We start from the raw sequence: 19,639 nt of genomic DNA, 5'->3' as shown, positions 1-19,639 counted from the left end.
AACTAGTGCACTTCTGATAACCACATTTAACAAAACTCTGAAGCCCAACTGATGAGGCTCAGATCTTAACTTTACATTTATTAGCACATGACTTTGAACAAGTTAATGTCTATGCTTCATTTACTTCATCTGTAAAATGGGATAATAATAGTACATGCCTCAGAGAGTTGTGAAGATTTCATGAGTTAATATATCTAATGTGCCAGACACATAATTTACAACATATAAGTGTTTGTTGCTATTATTATTAAGTGTACAACACTTATAATTTACAAGAGAAGTATGAAAGTGGTAAGAGTCCAGATCTAAGGAAAGTGGGAAGACATCAGAGACAATCTCAAGGGGAAGGTCTAAAAGAGTAAGTATGGACTGCAGGCAAATGAGGACGTTACCCCTTAAAAAGCAAGAAGAGCAGAAGCATGGATGTTTCAAGCATAAATTGACCTAATAGCAGTATTCCAGTAAGGATAAGAGCAGGAGTAGCAGGCATTCGTTTTGGGATAGTATTAAGAAGGGCCTTGGAGTCCTGAAGAGATATTTGTACACCCATGCTCATAGCAGCATTATTCACAACAGCCAAAAGGTAGAAGGAACCCAGAAGTCCAGTGATGGATGGATGAATATGGTATATCCATACAATGGAACATTATTTAGCCTTAAAAAGGAACAAAATTCCAACTCATTACTACATGGGTAAACCTTAAGGATGTTATGCTAAATGAAATAAGCCAGTCACAAAAAGACAAGTACTATATGATTTCACTTACATGAGGTATCAAGAGCAGTCAGACTCATAGAAACAGAAAGTAGAACGGTGGTTGCCAGAGGCTGGGGGCAGGTGGGAATAGGGAGTTGTTGTTTAATGGGTATAGAGTTTCAGATTTGCAAGGTGAAAATGTTTGCAGATTGACTGCACAACAATGTGAATACAATTCGCACAAAGGAACTGTACACTTAAAAGTGGTTAAGATGGTAAATTTTATATTATATATATTTTATTATAATTAAAAATAAAAATTAAAAATATGGTAAAAAGGGCCCTGGATACTAAGAGATTAAACGTTCACTGGATAAATCAATGAAGGGTGAGCTGGTTTGGGGAAAACTGATCAACTGAGCAGGATAATCTAGAAAAGTAAAGGCTAGAAGCATGGAAATCATTAAAAACCAACTTTGTAACCATAGTGATATATTTTCTTCTGTCATCCTCTTCTGGTATATGGACTTCCTCCCTCCCTTTCTCTACACACGCCCATACACCCCTAATTCAAAAAAATATTTTAAGTATCACTTTTTTAAAAGAGTCTGTATTTTAATTAAGGCTTGTACATTTTATTTTCCTTTCTTAAAGTTTACCAAAAAGTACCTAAACCTATGTATCACTTTGCTATATAAATCTAGAATAAAAATACAGGGTAATATAATACTATTAGGAAAAATACTAAAATTAAACTGTCATTAAAACAGAATTCAAAAATCCAAGAGAAGTCTAAAAATAACTATGTTCTCATTATTAAATGTTAATCAAATAATTCTGTTCTCTAAAATTTTTTAATGAATTTAGAATGAGGATTTAAAAAAAATTTTTTTGGATTTTGACTTCTCATTTCCTTTTGAATTTCTTAGTTTTGACAATATTATACTTCTACATTCTTTCAAAAATAAAAAATTTGAGTTGTCTTTATAAAAATGTCTAACTCTTTAATGAATTTACACTATTTAATATTTATTCCTTTAGACTTAGATGTTAAATAACTAAGAAAACTTGATATTTGTTCATTTATTCAGTAAATACATATTTTTTGCTCAACTACTATATGCATGGATTCCTTGTGGAATTAAAAGTGGTCAAGATGACACTTTCCCTTAAAGAATTCAATCTCTAATCTCTGGGAAAAAAATTACCTAAGAGAATAAAAAACTTACTTTTTTATGGTATGTTCCTGCTGCAAATACTTATCTTGTACACACTTTTCAAACAGAACTAATGCATGTTCTCCCTTATTCATTCCATTTGGTACTCGGTGTTCTTCTGCAAACTCTGTAGATAAGAGCTCAGATTCTATTTCTTCCAACAAATCCTCTGATGCTGAAACATTCTTTATTTTTGAAATAAGTTTCTTGGTGCAGTCTGTATCATAGGGACTTTCTGAATAAGTCTTTTGATTAGCTGCTTCTGTAAATGTAGATGACCTTAATTTCTCCAATATTTGCGTTACTGTCTGTTCTGTTTCATTTGTTTTTGAAACTTGCTTTGCAAAATCTCCATTAGGAAAATTACCTATTTGTTCAGGATTTTCTGGGCATATGTCTGTTTTAGTACAAGAATCCTCACCTCCACCATTATCTGGAATACAATTTTCCTGGGCTTCAATTTGACTATTATGTTCATTAGGCTGACATAAAGTTTTATCAGAGTTTAATGACAACAGTTTGGACTCATTTTCTAATCTGCTGCTTTCATCACCAGAAAACGAGTTGCATGAGTCTTCCTTTAATTCAGATGTTTTCCCAATATTTTTATCAGACGAAATGGAGGCTATGTCCTCTGTCTCTGACATGCTGACTGGCACCAGTTCACTTTGCGCTTCTTCAAATCTGCTTCTGATCTTCGTGTTACATCTAAGAAATCAAAACATCAAAATTAAAAAATTTTTTTTCAGCCAAGATCCCATATATATTTGCACATACATCATGATGTGATATAACTAAGACCACGAACTAATAATTCCTTTAAAAGCCTTTCCCTTTCAAAAAGAAAAAAGACTAGCACAACCAATCCAAGCTGGCTACAACCAGCAGGGCCACTGCAAAGTCTCATCGTCTTTCCTCCTTCACTTCAGTCACAGTTTCACTAATTTCAGTTGCAGTCTGGCATTCCCCAATCATCCCCAGAAAATGATAGTTAAGGAATAATGCTAGTGACTGGAAAATTAGTGCCAAAAAATGTTTAGAATTCTTTCAGCTCCGTGAGGAAAAAAAGACTACCTCAAGAACCTGTAAGAAAATATTGGTGAAGTAAGACAACAATGAAAGCATTAAAAGAGAAATCGCAAACCAAGATAATGGAAAAATGCACATTAATGAAGATAGAAAGTTTACTGAGAAGGAAAACTAAACAATACTAAAGACACACCTACCCATAGCCCAGAGATCTAGATTTGAGCTGAAAGGAAGTCAGGGTGTAAAGAATTCCTGACAGGAACTGGTTTTTTATCCAGGAAGGGATCCAGGAAGTGCTATGGTGATTTTCAAACATTCTCATCAGGAATAAAACAATGTTCAGTGCAAATCAAATGGAACCCACATGCACTGTCTAGGTCAATAAAAGCAACACTAAAAAACTAATTTGGCAAGGTTAGAATAAATTTTTATAATACATTGTTTACAAAGGTTACTTTTCTAGCTATTTTATGAAAATTAGTCAACTTCAAAAACTATGAGACACAAATATAAAATATTTCAGTGATCTTAATGAAAAAGAATTGTGGACTTCTTTTGTCAGGTGTCAGCAAAGCATGTACAAGGAAGGTAAGTTACTGAAGCCATGTGAGGTTAGACTAAAAAGTAGGCAGATCATAGTTTTGACTACCTAGAAGTCATTCAAGATGAGAGATATACTAATAGAAAACAAAACAAAGATTAAAATTTTGAATAACAGAAAAATGCATATTTACATCAGGCTGTGATGGAGGTGGTGGTCAGAGGATGATAAAAAAAAAGAGTGAGAAATTGGTCAGGTAGAATCCTCAGAATGCAAGTGAAAGTGAATTTTGTTAAGAACAAATCATAATAAATTATAGTAGACTTGTATACTGTAGAGTTTCTAGCATATAGTAGGTTCTCAAATATTTGTTGAATTAAAGCCTGCCTGTAAGCACAAAAATGATATGATAAAATTAGTATGTGAGAAACATTATTCTAGGAATGCAGAAAATGGGAGGAATAATGGTAAGAAAGGAAAATAAGACCAGCTTGTTTGTTAAATACCCTGCCTTTTAGTTTAGACTGCCCTTTGGAGCATCAACTAATATAGTCATTGGCCCTAACAGTCTAAATACCTATTTGTATAACATATTTCCAAATAACCAAACAGAAATTATATTTTGCTGCATATATTTTATAAGCAAGCCAAAGCCTACACTAGTATTAAAGGCTTGGTTTAGACAATACAAATAAATGCAATAAGTAAATAAAAGACGTCGTAAGTATTCCGTATTCCAAAATCTAGGACAAAGTAAAATAATTCTCAAACAGGGGCATTGCCAACTACATCACCTTACCCAAAGTAACTCACTTTAAGATATAACCTTGGGAATGTGTTGCTGTTGAATTTAAAATCTTAACAATCTAGAAATCAATCTAAAAACAAATGAAGGAATTGGTCTTAAACATCATAAGTAATTAAGGCTATTCCAACAGAAGTTGAACCCAGAGCTGACCAAAATGTAATGAGAAGCAGATAAAGAATCTATTTAAAGAGATTAATACCGCAAAGGTGTTTTGATACCTCAGCATAGAGAAAGTGAAAAGAAAACTTTAACAACAACTTTATGGTTCCTGTCTATGTGCCATGAGTTGTCAACAGAAAAACACTAAGCAAATATTGGTTTATCCTCTCACCCAGCATTTATATTCCCCAGGATTCAGTTCTCAAGTCTTTTTCCTTCCAATTAGATCATTTGAAGCAACACCCATAGTTGATGCCTACATAATTATTTTCAGTCCTGTACCCTTTAGTTATAGATATCAAATTATCTCCTCTTCCTCATTTGTTCTCTCTATACATTAAAATCTCCACCTGGGCTGAGCACCATGGCTCATGCCTGCAATCCTAGCACTCTGGGAGGCCTAGGAAGGTGGATCACTTGAGCTCAGGAGTTCGAGAACAGCCTGAGCAAGAGTGAGACCCCCATCTCTACTAAAAATAGAAAAAAGTAGCCGGGCATGGCGGCACATGCCTGTAGTCCTAGCTACTCGGGAGGCTAAGGCAGAAGCATTGTTTGAGCTTAGTAGTTTGAGGTTGCTGTGAGCTAGGCTGACGTCACAGCACTCTAGCCCAGGCAACAGAGTGAGACTGTCTCAAACAAAAAAAAAACGAAAACAAAAAACTCCACCTGAATACAGGCATTTCCTCTAGAGGTTCTACCATTACCTCAAACTCAAACTGGCCAAATCCAAAATCATAATTATAGCTCTTGTAATTGAGCACCTCCAGCTTATCTTTTCTATTGTCAATAATATCGTTTTTCTTAGTCATCTGACTCCTTTCTCTCTTTGCCCTCATATTCTTTCAACAATTTCATGTCTCTGCATGTCTACAGCCATTGTCCCCTACCCACAACCCTACTCCGGCCTCTGATCACTTTACACCTGGAAGGCTTAAAATGTTGGTTTCTCAATCTCACTTCATTCCTCCCTCTTGCAACTCCAAGTGAAGGAGCAAGGACGATTAATGGAAGGGTAGGTTACTTGGGACAGCCCCGGGGTGACATAGTACCGTGACAAACAATAGGTCATCCAAACCAGAGCAGGAGTTGAAGTGTGTACTATACTGTTCTGCCCAAGTGGGACTGCCCTATGAAGTGGGTCTTCAGTGGCTAAAGGGGCCAGGGAGCTACAACAGTGCCCCTACAAAATTCACACACTACCTCCACAGACACCACCATCAAATTCAGCCAGATGAACCAGACTGAGGCCAGGGCCGCCACTTCCCTCTTTCAGAGGTTCAGGTAATGAGCGCTCTGCTTCTGCTGGCTCGTCTTCTTCCCCCAACTGGAAAAGGGCTAGCTAGAGAAAGAAGGGAGCATGTCTTAATTATCTCTCTTCTTCAAGCCAAGCAGATGGGAACTAACAGCTTCAAGTTTTCTTCAGGGAGAGTAAGTTTGTGACTTCGGGTTTTTTTGCTTGTTGTGTTTTTTTTTTTTTTTTTAATGACTGGAACCTGTCTTAATTTCCGCAATAAGTTTTCTCTAGTAACCAAAAGTGGCAGAAAAATTGTAACACAAGTGATTGCACTTCAGAGAGCGGTTAAGGGGATGGGGGTTCTTTATACAGCATGACTGGAGGCCAATTAAGCAAAAAATAAAACTATTTCATGTTTACGCCCCGGAATTGAGATTCTTCAATAAACCAGTTGTCCTACTTTTCCAATCTTATCTCTCAACACATTCCTAAAATCCTAGCACTTCACTATACTTTACTACCCTGACCAGTCTACTCAGGATTCCCCAAATAATTCTCCATGGCTTTGCCCCCACCTAGAATGTTCTTCCCTTCAGTCTATCTAAAGCCTAATTATTTTAAAGGACCAATTCTAGTGCCACATCTTCCCCCAAATTTTCCCTCATCACAAGTACAAAAATAATCTCTTAGCAAGTACAAAAATAATCTCTTAGGTAAATTAAAAGACACTGCATTTATACTCATCAAGCACATACAGCCTTTCTTGTGACATTTTTGGACAGGCATAAATGGTCTTTGTACTTGCAAGAACCACCTCACTCTGAACTGAATCAAACTCCTTAAGTCTCAAGCAATATAATAGTAATAATAGACAAATAAATCTAACAAATATATTCTTTACTACATTTGCACTCATTTTTTGCAAATGCTGTCCAGTGGTTCTTAATGAGGGTAGGACTCATTGGTTTTACACAATGATCTGGGCACCAAACAGCATTTAGTAGGTGGGAAACAGGTTGTAAGAAGACTTTCAATGTGCAAAACAACAAAATTTGTCTCAAATCCTGCAAGATATTCATCTAGATTAAAAAAACTGCTTATATAATCACCTAAGCTTAGAATTTTACACATTTTACATATTATCCTCCTATAAATTAAGGAAGACTTAGATTAAGCTCAAAAGACAAGTACTTTCTATAACTTCTTTCATTAATATGTCCACGACTTTTAAAAAATAATCATGTAAATTGGCATCTGATAACCACTTAGCTTGCAAACATAGTTTTCTGATGCTCAAATGAATACTATTTGGAGGCCAAAGGAAAAGGAGAGGGAGTTAACAAAGATTTATGTGTATATATATATATATATAACAAAGCCATCACCAAAGATTAAGAAACTACATAAGAGGGGTGGTAAATGGAAGGGAAAAAAAAAAGCAATCAGCATGATTATGTCCATGATTAACCAGGAGAAAAAAAACAGTCAGCTGAGTCCTCCTGTAGGCCTCCAGTTAGCAATGCTGATGCAGGCCAATTTGACTGCTATACAAGTTTTTCTTTTGGTGAAGGGGGGGAGGATAGAATTGCCTACTAGCAGACTAAAGGGGGAAGTTATAAGAACTAGGATAGAATAGCCTACTAGCAGACTAAAGGAGGAAGTTACAAAACTAGACATTTGTTTACAAGATTGTCTGTCTTAATTTAAGAAGTGCTTGCACAAATCAAATTCACACTCATATATAGTAATTACAAGAACAGAGTACAATTTACGTAGCTTTTTTTCACGTAAAAAAATAACAGGTTATTTTGACTTTTTAGCAACTCTTAGTCATTAGGGGAAATATTGTATTTAAAACAGCATAGTCACAAAATTCCTCCTAATTCAAGCACTGTTTTTTTAACCCCCAGAGTTGTTTCTGTTTCTGACACAGTACTACAGGACCAATTCACACTTCAAAATTGTTTCAGCAGTAGGTGAGAACTGGTTTCGCTCTTACTGGAGCTCATCAGCTGTAGGCAACTGGTCAAGAAACAATTTTTTTTTTTTTTTTTTTGCCTTAAAGACAATCATTATCCACCTTGGATTTTATTTCTTAATGAAAGAACTCACATTTCTACAAAATTATTTCTATACAGAGCCATATAAATGAAAACAGTTTTGTTTTTGTTTTTGTTTTTTTTAACAGCTTTTGGTTCTATTTCCCGTTTTTCTACAAATTAGTACTATAAACAACAAAAAACTTAGGTTTACTCAATAAACTGCAAATACAAAGGAATCCAATCCACAGATATTTGGTAATAAGTTATCAAACAAACAAGCCTCATACAAAGGTACCAAGTCAGGAATGCACTTCCAAACTAGATGTCAATTCATTCATTCACCAAATAAGTATTGAGCAACTATTACGTGCAGACACTATTGTAGGTGTTGGGAATATGGCAGGGAATAAAACAGACACGCCTCATGGGGCTTACATTCTGGTGCAGCGGACCAATATATAAAAGCTCTATGTCAAATCTTTCACTCCTTGTGTTCTGCTGCCAATAAACACTAAACTGTTAGAGATTATATAGTATTTAACATTATATTTTGATCTTGAGGTCTGCCAGTGCTCCATCAGAAGCTATATAGAAAAATGCAATGATTGTTTTAAGTCTAATAGAAAAACCTGACTTAGTTCAGCATAAACATTATTTACAATTATAAATTTTTTAACCATAAATTATACCATTCAAGTCCTAAATAATACCAGTTCTATACTTCTCAAGTAGTATCCATTAAGATAAGCAAGTTGAGCCTATGAGACTACTCCTGTTCTTCAACATAATGGTTTACTGTGCTTTGTAGTTAAGGTTTGTCAAAAGTTTTTTTCTTTTTTCAATATGTTCTCCAAATACACTTTAAAAGCAGCATAAGCAAAAGAATGACTTTTCTTTCTGACTAGTTCTAACAAGAATGACATGGCAATTAAAGTCAGAAGCAAAAATCGAATCAAAAAAGTATCCACACAGTCCAACATAATCTGCTCACCACCCCCTAATAACTGATTTTTTTTTTTTTGAGACAGAGTCTCTGTCGCCCCATAGACATGGCGTCATCAGCTCACTGCAACCTCAAACTCCTGGGCTCAAGCCATCCTCCTGCCAGAGCCAATTGCCTCAGCCTCCTGAGTAGCTTGCACTAGAGGGGCGGACCATCACTCCCAGCTAATTTTTTCTATTTTTGTTAAAGACGGGCTCTCCCTCAGGCTGGTCTTGAACTCAAGCGATTCCCTAGCCTCTGCCTCCCAGAGTGCTAGGATTATAGGCATGAGCCACCGCGCCCAACCTGATTTTTGATAGACATTTACTTTAAAAGACATTTTCCTGGAAAAATATTTTTAAAAATAGAATAAAGGATGAAAAAGAATATGTGTAAGAAACATGGAAACCTTGTTTCACATGATGAAAATATCTGACAATGAAGTTTCATATAATGTGAATTTATGCAGATCAAATTCTTCTTTTAAAAAATAAAAACCGAGCCGGCTATTTCAAAGAAATCTAGTTCTACAAAAAGAAATAATTTTTAAAGTAATCACATCTTATTTTGGAGAAAATTTAACATATTGAGTTTCTTTTAAGTGAAACATAGCACTAAAATTTTTAAAGTTGCCTTTAGTTCAACCGTTTGAAAAGTGTGTTACATGAGGCCAAGGTCGAATGAACCCCATGGGAGTCTGTTTAGCTCTATACCTAATACTCAGGGCAGGGTGAATTTTATGGTATATACATTATATCCCACACACAAAAATGTTAAGAAAAGACTCAGGGGAATAGATTTGGTGCTACTGGAACCCCCAACAGTACCAAATCCTGTGACAGGATAACAGGAGAAAGAGAAATTATGGTCTGTCAAGATTCCAGGAAAAAGAGGGTCAGTGGCCACACCGCACAGCACATTATCAAGTTATATATGTAATATCAGTTTGGTATCTTTTGATTCACGCAATTTTACATATTCTAATACATTTTTAAAATACTAAAGCAGAAAGTTATTAATACAGAAATCTTAATTTGAAGTTACTCGTGTAGATCTCAATATTTGCACTTTAATGAGTCTAAGAAAACATGAAAGTATTTTCAGCTAATTTTTCTTCCAAACCTGAAAACCAAAAGAAAAAATTTATGGGTCAATAGTTCTTTTGAAAAAGGAAGGTTAGTAACTCAAAAAAAGTTTTTTAAAGATAAGTTGTGAGTATGCCTTATATTAATATCAAAGGGTTTTGGTTAATGTTTAAATTCTGAAGCCACCATTGGCCTGGGTTTGGTTAATTTGATATGATGTAGTTTATAAAAAAAAAATTAAATTATTCATTAGCACTTACTACATAATCAATTCTACAATAGACTATCACTTCATGTGTCTTAATGACAAACAGATATTAATAAGAAATATACTCACAATCCAATCAAAACTATGCTGGGGTTGATTTCCACTTTTTGTCTATCACCCCTTCACCCCATTATTTCTCCTTTTATTTACTTCTTAGCTCAAATAAATTTTTAAAATCTCAGTAGCTGAGAAAATTCAAAAAAGTATGAAACAACATAAGATTAGGGGGTCATTTATAGATTTAAATTATCTATGATCCCAATGCTGCCCCTAAAATGAATACTAAATATATAACATTCACAATAGTGTAAGCCCAGTGGTATGTTTATGAGAAATTCAAAAACCAGCTTGAATTATTTAAAGGTAGAGATAAGACACAAAAGAAAAACCCAAGTTTTATCAAAAACAAACAAATAAACAAAAAAAACACCAAAAAACCCAGAACTTCGGGTTAAGATTCTTACTTTAACATGAAACTGTTAGATGAATTTGGAAAACTAGTATAGATTACTAGCTCTTCTTCAAAGGGAAAGATGATTTTCTAAAGTAAATAAGGCTGCCTCGTGCTTCAACCTATCATCTTTCCTAAAGAGTATACTGCACTATTTTACCTTCACTTCATGATGCTAGCATTTAGCTATAAATAGATGTTTCTAAACTGAATATACTAAGCAACCATCATCAGCTATGTTGTCATGGTATAACATCAAAGGGAAACTTGTTTATGGGTAAAGGAACTAAAAGCTTAGAGTGGTCATTGTGCTACACACTAGCCACTCCTTTCTGCTAGCAATAATAAAACTCTGAAAGGCCAATGACACTTTATGGAATCTCTACCGTTTAAAGAAACCCTAACTTTATATGTAGTTAGTTTGCATTAGATTAGGCCTTTAAAAAAATAAAATCAATATAAACACAATCCATGCATCTCCAAGAGAATTCTTCAGTAATTATACGTTTGCCTATTATACTGTAAAAAGGAGTTTTAATTCTTAATACTTCAAGATTTGTGAACTACCTAATATCTTCAATGAATTTAAAATAACATGAAAAGACCAAAAAGAAAGGAAAATGAGAACTAGGCCAACGATCACTGTTTTTTATTTGTGTAACGGTGGAAAAAGAATTGAAAAGCAGATGCAAGGGTAACAGTGTACTTTATACACAGAGATAGTTGAGTTTCATTACCAATGTCTCTTGACCCTTAATCTTTCCTACAAGATGAACACTCTGCAAATATGAAGGTGTAGTTAGTAGTTGGGAAGGCCACACCCACAACTAGCATACCTAACCACTTAATAAATTTTTTGGAATGGCTACCAGCACACCTACTGAAACACTGTTCCCCTGATTTACCCTACATTTGTCTTAGAAAATCACCCAGCCTTTCGTTTTGGAAGAAATAAAAAAGCTGGGCATCAAAGGAACATGACACACATGCAGAGAAAACTGTCCAGTACTTGGGACTGTACTGAATATTTTTACTATATTCTCTCTTCTGATTCCCATAGGTAATAACAAGACTAGCAAGTGAAAAAAATAAGGATTCTAACCGAGGTGTTCTGACAACAAATCAAGGCCTGTTTCCTCTAAACAAAATCAAGATGTGAATATTAGCCTAAGTTGTAAAACTGTTAACAGCTGGGCAATAATTAAACCTGCACTGTTCCCCAGGATTGCTACCTGGGGACACGTGGAAGGTTTTACCATTTTACACGTTTGGTGAGGACATAAATAAGAAACTCCTTTCTTACCAACCACGGTTTACGAAATGTCTTGATGTCCTTGGAAGACAACGTAAAAACAAAGAATAGTATCTCTCTTATCCGTAACCCCAAAGAATCGTTTCCAAAGAATTTAAAGTCACAGTAATGGAGCGTTCGGAAGGGGGTAACAAGTTGCCACAACAGTAAACGTAACATACACACACAGTCAACTTGGAGACGGAAAGCAAAAACAGGTGACTGAGGCTATGAAAGGTACTCGAGCAGGTGGGGCTTAGCAGCAGTTCACACTCGCAGCCCAGGCCCAAATCCCGTCGCTTTCGAGGTACAGCCCCTACGACCCCTGCCCACCCGTCTGTGTCGCCTCCCTCCCCTGGCGGCCCGGGACCCGAAGGAGGGAGGCAGGGAAAAGAAGGGGGCTCCGAATCCTGTGCTCCAGCCCTCGCCTTCCTTCCTCTGGCCCCAGAGAAGCTAGGCAGCGGACCGGCTCGCCCCCGCCCCAGGACCTGCAGGACAGCGCAAGAGGTTGGCAGCCCCATCGCGCCGCCACCGCGGCTCTCGGGCTCGCCCCGGGAGCCCCTCTGGCACTCACCGCACTTCTCCCAGCCTCAGGCCACACCCTAACGAAGCCGCTGGAGCTCCAGCTCAGGGGCCAACTTCTTCATAGCGGGGTCCGGCAGACCAGGAGTGGGAGGGAGAGACAGCAGCTAGGAAGAGGGCCGACACTTCGCTCTCTCCGCCGCAGCTTCCCCAAACACCCGCTGAGCTGACACATCAACAAAGATGGCGGCGACGCTGAGACCGGCCCGGCTACAGCTGAGGGGGCGGGGCTCCCTGGAAGAGCCAACCAGCGCGGCACGGGCGGCGTGACGCGACATACCTTGAGGTTACCAGTAACCTGTCTGCAGTGGGCGGGGCCGGAGGAGCACCGCCTCCTACCTCGCGGCCCCGGGAGGCCCCGCCCGGCGCTTAGGCAAGCCCGGCACCTACGTTCACGCTAACCTGGCGAGCCGGCTGTCCCGTCCTTAGTCCTGTCACGCCTTTCACGCCCCTCCCCAACCCAAGCAGGTTGTTTCTCTCAGCGGGAAGCACTCATTGGATGTTATCCCTCCTCACCCTTGGCCTGTCTTCGGATGAGTCAGGGGCATAAAGCAATAAAAGAGAATTCCAAATTGTGGCTTCCCGGCTCTGATGCGCAAACCTTGCACTTAAGGTGGGTGGAGTCAGCAGTAGCAGCTTACCTGCTGGTTAGACAATTCAATCCTGGGCGAGACCTCGGAGGATTTCGATAACAGCCAAGTTTATATCTTCAGCGTGGCGCTACTGCCATTGTTTTATAATAAACTGTTGGTGCGTTCATCTCCGGCACCAAACTGTGAGCGTCTTGAGGGCAGGGGTTGCCCTCTCCTGGTTGGTTGTCCCAGGACGCAGCGTGGCAACGAAAAGTGTGTTGAATACGGTTGGCTACCTAGGTCCGGAGAAGGAAGGCGAGTAGCTTTAGTCTGTGGAGGTTTTGCAAACCTCCTCTGTTCAGTGAAACGATTTCTTTGGTTTAAGACTTCTTATGCACAACTCATGAATGAAAATAGTTAATTCACACGAGTCTTCAATGCAAGAGTATATAAAGCACAACTTACTACCATTATGTTAAGCTTCTTTGATACTAACTGCTGTCAAATATATATATGTATATACACACACACACACATACACACACACACAACTGTATAACTCTGTTCCTCTTTCCTTTTCAACATGAAATGGTACTGGCCTCCTTAAATGATGATACTGCATTAAAAAACACACTTTTCAGTTAAAGTGTTTGTGACAGTAAAAAATTATTTGACTCTAAAGCAATAAATCGACCGAACATTTCTAATGAGATATATTAATCCAAGGGGGGGGGGAATCGAAGAAACCTTAAGCTGTTTTTAACATTCATAGTGTCAGTAATAACATTGGCATAGATATTTCTGAATATTTCTGAATTTATAATTAGTATAAAGCATATAAATCTCTTTGGGAACCAAGTTTTTCACTATAAAAGAAACACAAATATAAACCAAAGAAATTAAATAATTCTGTAATCCTATATTTGAATTTAGAAATATTGGAATGAATTTATGGTGCATTTTTTTCATTAAAAAAAGTCTGTCCACTGAAAAGGCCTAGAACAATGACCAACCCAACGCACGCCCCTATTCTCCAGACTATGATCTCTAAATATCATTTCCCAATAAAAGTTAATAGGCTCAATCAAATGGTTGCTGTGGGGAAGTTCTTCTCTATAGAATTTCACGTAATAAATGCAGAAGGAAAGATGGACTATCGCCATTTCTCAAACCCTAATGAAATAACGGATCTAGGTAATGTCGGTCTAGATCCATTAGATGAAAGCTGATGGGAAACTTGATAATGCATGGAGGGGGCTGACAACACTTGAACTTACTAGAACAATCTTAATATCCCTTCAAGTGAAACAACTACACATTATATATCTTCTGATGTGCTGCAATAGAGAAACACAACACCAATTGTGAGGTATTCTTGCCAAAGGGGATGCAATCAACAAAATCAAATATGAGAAGAACTGCAGTTATTTCAATCAGTAAATTCTAAGAAAAGTACAGGATTTTTAAAATTTTTCTTTTTAAAATACAAAACTGAGTGCAAATACAGGATCTTGTTTTAATCCTGAATTTAACATACCAACTATTAAAAATAACATTTGACACTATCTGGAAATTTTAAATACTGACTTTATGATATTAAGAAATTATTGTTAAAAGTGGGATAAATTTTGGTGATGTTATTTAAAAGTCATAATCTCTTAAAGACACATACTTAAATATTTACAGATGAAAAGATACAATATCCAGAAAGTAAGAAAGTGCTCAAAGACAAACAAAAATAAAGCCCCACAGTGATGGAGTATGGGAAAGAACAGGAACCAACTGAAAGAGCTCCCAGCAGCCAAAGCCGGAACAATTTGAGCAAGGAAATACAGTAGTATCGGATTATAACCTAAATATAAAATAAATATCCTTGAGTCCATACTGATATAAATAGATGACTGAATAAGTTGATGAGGGAGAAGAGTATGCAGAAATATTTCAAATAATTATTGTAGATACTCCACCCTCAGGGAGGCAGAGCATACCTCCCTACTCCTTAGATGTATGTTCCAAATAATGGCTTCCTTTTACAGTGTATAGTGTGGGAAGGAGGGGGGGAAAGTAATTTCATGGTAGAGAAACCTAACAAACACTACTTCAGCCAGATGATCAAGTCCAACGTCAATTGTCATAAATGATGTTCATAGGATGTTCGCTTGATATGATGCACTTTACCTCTGGAGTCTTCCTTCCAATAATGCATAACTCCATTTTAATCATGAGAAAACAGACAAATTCCTACAAAAGGCCTGACCTGTACTCCAGGAAGCTGTACAGGTCATCGAAACAAGGAAAGTTTGAGAAAATGCCACAGCCAAGGAGACCTTAAGGATACATGACAACTAAACGTAATGTGATGTCTTGGATGGGATCCTGGCTCAGAAAACGGACGATAAAAACTAAAGAAATCTGAATAAATTATGAACTTTAGTTGACAATATACGCATATTGGTTTGTTAATTGTCAATGTATCATATTAATAGAACACGTTAATAATAGGGGAAACTGGATGTGGCTTATGTGAGAACTCTCTGTATAGTACTTTCTTTTCAATTTATTCTGTACGTCTAAAACTTCTAAAAATATATTAAAAAGAAAAAAGCTAAAAATCTGGCATTTGCTTCAAAACATTGCACGAAGAGTGACTGGGGTACACATGTAGACAAGATTGATAATAAACTGATAATGTTGGAACTGGGTGGTGGGTACACTGGGGTCCCATTCTTCCGAATTTGTTAGAAAAGTCCCACAGCAAAAAATAAAAAAAATAAAAAAGTTAAAAAATATTTTCTTTGACCAACACCAACGGAATCACATGCCCTCAGTCAGAAAAAGAGAGAGAGAGAAATCACGTGTATGCAGTTTCCAAGACCAGGCAGAGGCACTGGATTAATTTGAAACCTTGAAAGACCTTTATGTGGCTAAGGCGACCCAAGTGGCTTTTGCGGAGACAAGGTGTGCATCTTTGCACTCAAAATTTGCCTGCCCACGGAGTTCCCAGGGACACCTTTCTAGGAGAAGTTCGAACACATAGCTGCATAAAGTTTCCGCAGAGGAACTTTCTGAGCCCGCAGCCTCCGCACCCCACGGCAGCACAAGCCTTGGAGAACAGCGCGCATCCCCAGGGCCAGAGCGCAGCTTCCCAGAAACCCGGAGGGCGCACGTGGCCTCGCGGGGCGCACGTGGGCGCCGACTGCGCAGGCGCCACGCTGGAACCTGGGGCCTGCTGGGCCTTGGAGGCCAAGTGAGCTCAGGGAGCGCACGTAGACAGCGGGGCTCCCGGGCAGCTGCAGTCGCCACCACGGCCAGACTTCCGAGACAGGCCGGGGTCAGTGGCCCTTTCGCCTCTTTCCAGGTCAGGGTTCCCAGGCGCACGAGGGTGGGAGAGGGGCTGCATGAGGGCTCCAGGGCTTCCGTCGTTGGGGGCCAGACGTTGGGGGCTGGACGTTGAGGTTGGGCGTTGAAGTCGGGCGTTGAGCGGGCACAAGGGTCCTGCAAGTAGAGAGAGGAGGGAAGGGTAGACACTTTGGAGCCTTGGCCGGGAAGGGCCGGTCTGGGGTTGGAGGTTTGGGTGTGGGGGGCTGTGTATTGATTGGAGGAGCGAGAGGCTCAGGACCTGAGGCCTGGGCAAGCCGGGGCGCCCCATTGTGTTTCGAAATAGCACTTTCGGGTGTGACTTCTCAAAATGTGAGCTTTCCCCTTCTCTCTAGAAGAAACTTGTTTGTGGATTGAGTTCCTTTGTTTAACTCAAAGCCACAGTGCAAGCTATATTAATATTTTATTAGACATTTTTTCCCCTAACACCTCCTCCCTCCTTTAGGAAAGGAAGATGCGGCGAGGCATTCACTTATGTATGGGTAAGCTGGTGCTGGTTCATTTAACGAGTGCTTCTAGCTTGTCAACTGTGTGCCAACAATAGCTTTTCTTGGCACTAGGGCCCTCGCTATAAATGTGTTTGCTCTGCCAGGCCTCTGAACTAAGGGAGCTGATGTTTCTGGTTCCCTTAGCGAGGCACAAACGGGACTGTGTGCAAAAATGCAAGGCCATAGATTCTGACCTGCATTTTCATTTCAGCGGTGTAAGGTGCTTACTTCAATTCCCCACGTCTCCCTTGTTCTTTTTTAGGAACAACGAAATAAGAATACTTTAATCCTCAAATTGTTTCCATCCTAAACGTGCAAACTGGTTCCACATGAATGGAAGAAATTTTGTGTGTGTTTAGGCGTGGTATGAGAGTAAAGTAGAAATGATAGCAGCCCTTTCAGTACGTAGGTAGCACCAGCCACTGTGCTAAGCGGTTTACGGACAGTCTCTCATTTAATCCTCATGATTAGAATTTATGAGGAAGTTACTGCTTCTGTCCACGTTTTACAGTCGCTGAATCCTGGAATAGATGAAGTGGTTTGCCCAAGATAGCATAGCTAAATGGAGAAGTTGAGACTTGGATCAGGCTAGTTTCAAAGCTCATGCTGTACCGAACCATTGAGTTTTGTAGCTTTAAGACAGAGTGTTTCCTTTGAGTAGAAGAATGGCTCTCATTGAATGCATGGGGTTACCAGGAAGACAAAGCAAACACTAGAGAAGGAAAAATATTAAAGCTAAGTGTTCTCTCTGTATGCACGTTTAATATGCTGTGGTTTACTGGAGGGAAAAGAAATGGCTTACCTTACTGTTTGCAGTGTATCCTAGGATGCTCCCAGCAGCATGAGGGAGAGGGGATAAGATTTCAAAGGAGTAAAAGAGAGGGTCTTCCCTAGGGAGCTATAAGTCTTATTGCAGTCAAAGCATGAAGCACAGAACAAAAAGAGTTAGAAAGCCGAGGCCTCATTTTCACCTGTAGAACTACAGAAATTAGTCACTTTCAGTCCACTGCTCTTTTATACGTCATTGATTCCGAATTCGAGGAAAATAAGGATGCCTTTAATAGAAAGAAATGTTGGGACCCTTCTATTAATAATTAACTTCTTGTTTAAGCTAAATAAGCACGTAACTAATTACTGTGGATTCCAGGATGATTAAATACATTTTTATTCATCACCAGTAGCATGTAAAAAATAGTAGATTGTATATGTGACAAATTGTTTATTTTAAAACTGGGTGAGGTCAGCCCTTGAGATTTTGTGGCCCTTGCAGCAATACCTGTCATATCTCTTTACCTGTGTATCAGAAGTCTGCAGCCTGAGGTTGAGAATGCATTATGCCTTAGGGCCTGTCCACTTGAGATTCACATATGCCTAGTGGTTAGGACAAGATGAAGCAAAGTAGGAATAAATTTAGAATCTTACAGTTTTGTAATGCTTTGTAAAATTCAGCCTTAATAACCTGTATCCCAGTTGTGGTGTTACATAAATCTGTATGTTTAACCTCATAGAACTGTAAATGTTGAAATTCATACAACTGTAAATCAAACCAAAGTAAATATAATGGTTTGATACTTACACGTTTTTTAAAAATTCCAAAAGGTTTTAGGTGACTGAAAGTTTTTGTGGACTCCTGGTTGCCTGCTCCAAAAGCTAATGCATAAATGGAAGTAGTGTTCGAAGTCAGGGATATCTTGACTCTCCTTTTGGACCAGTTGTCAGCCCATGTCTGGATCCAGTGCTCTTTTGAGAATCCTGTCTATATGAGGGTCTCTGATGAACTAGAGAAAGTCCACAATCATGAGGAGTCTGGAAGGTGTCACATGAGCAGGTGAAGGACCTGGAGGAAGGGGACCTGATGGCTGTGTCAGATGTTTAGAAGGTTGTGGTCACAGGACAGCAACAAAAGTGAGTCAGTTGGCAACAGAACCATTTTACAAAGAAGATTGTAGTGCACTTGGCTATCCCAAATGAAAGGAAGTATGACACTTCTGGTCCTAGAACAGGTCTAGATGTCTATTTGCCCTGGGTGTTGTAATGAAAATTGCTAAATAGGGTGAGGCAAATGAGGTGTTCTTCAAACCTAAATATTAACATTTCACCATATATTTTTTTTTTTTTTTTTGAGACAGAGTCTCACTGTGTTGCTCGGGCTAGAGTGCCATGGCGTCATCCTAGCTCACAGCAACCTCAAACACCTGGGCTCAAGCGATCCTCCTGCCTCAGCCTCCCAAGTAGCTGGGACTACAGGCATGTGCCACCATGCCCGGCTAATTTTTTCTATATATTTTTAGTTGTCCGATAAATTTCTTTCTATTTTTAGTAGAGACGGGGTCTCGCTCTTGCTCAGGCTGGTCTCAAACTACTGAGCTCAAACAATCCGCCCTCCTCGGCCTCCCAAAGTGCTAGGATTACAGGCGTGAGCCACCGTGCCCGGCCCCATTCCACCATATTTTAAGGTTAAATCTTCTTGCTACTTAAACTTTACAGTAAGTCTATGACTGACAACAATAGTTGTCCTAAAGTCAAATATATTTACTAATATTTGGATTTGGGGAGAGTTGTTGAAGTTTTGTTATTAAATTTCAGTAAACCTCACAGCATGATGTGATTTTCCACTTTACACTGCCAGATGTCATTTCAAACATTGCATTTCATTTTTCCTGTCCAGGCTGTCACGAAAACAACATAATAGCGCATTTTACATAGTTTTTATCATAGCAATATCTTTTGAATGCCTGGATGTAAAAAGCACCATATTGGATGCCATGGGAAATCATAGGTTTTTTTTAGTTTATTTTTAAAAATAAGAGTTCCT

The 19,639-nt window shown here is 38.6% G+C and overlaps 2 protein-coding genes across 2 annotated transcripts in view; one reads left to right on the top strand and one right to left on the bottom strand.

The window, feature by feature from the left end:
• CCDC186 (coiled-coil domain containing 186) overlaps positions 1 to 12,595 on the bottom strand; it is a 45,296-nt gene extending 32,701 nt beyond the window's left edge. Inside the window, exons 1-2 of the mRNA XM_012663884.1 lie at positions 12,379 to 12,595; positions 1,927 to 2,622 (exon numbers count right to left, since the gene is read on the bottom strand). Of these exons, the coding sequence (XP_012519338.1) occupies positions 1,927 to 2,561 (635 nt within the window). The 5' untranslated portion in view covers positions 2,562 to 2,622; positions 12,379 to 12,595. The remainder of the gene's footprint in view (positions 1 to 1,926; positions 2,623 to 12,378) is intronic.
• Positions 12,596 to 16,232: 3,637 nt separating this feature from the next.
• TDRD1 (tudor domain containing 1) overlaps positions 16,233 to 19,639 on the top strand; it is a 45,165-nt gene continuing 41,758 nt past the window's right edge. The window contains exon 1 of the mRNA XM_012663887.1: positions 16,233 to 16,316. The gene's annotated coding sequence lies outside the window, so the exon portion shown is untranslated. The remainder of the gene's footprint in view (positions 16,317 to 19,639) is intronic.

Source organism: Propithecus coquereli, unplaced genomic scaffold, assembly GCF_000956105.1.
Source record: "Propithecus coquereli isolate 6110/MARCELLA unplaced genomic scaffold, Pcoq_1.0 Scaffold84, whole genome shotgun sequence".
NCBI classification, from domain to species: Eukaryota; Metazoa; Chordata; class Mammalia; order Primates; family Indriidae; genus Propithecus; species Propithecus coquereli.
This window is presented reverse-complemented; position numbering and strand designations above follow the sequence as displayed.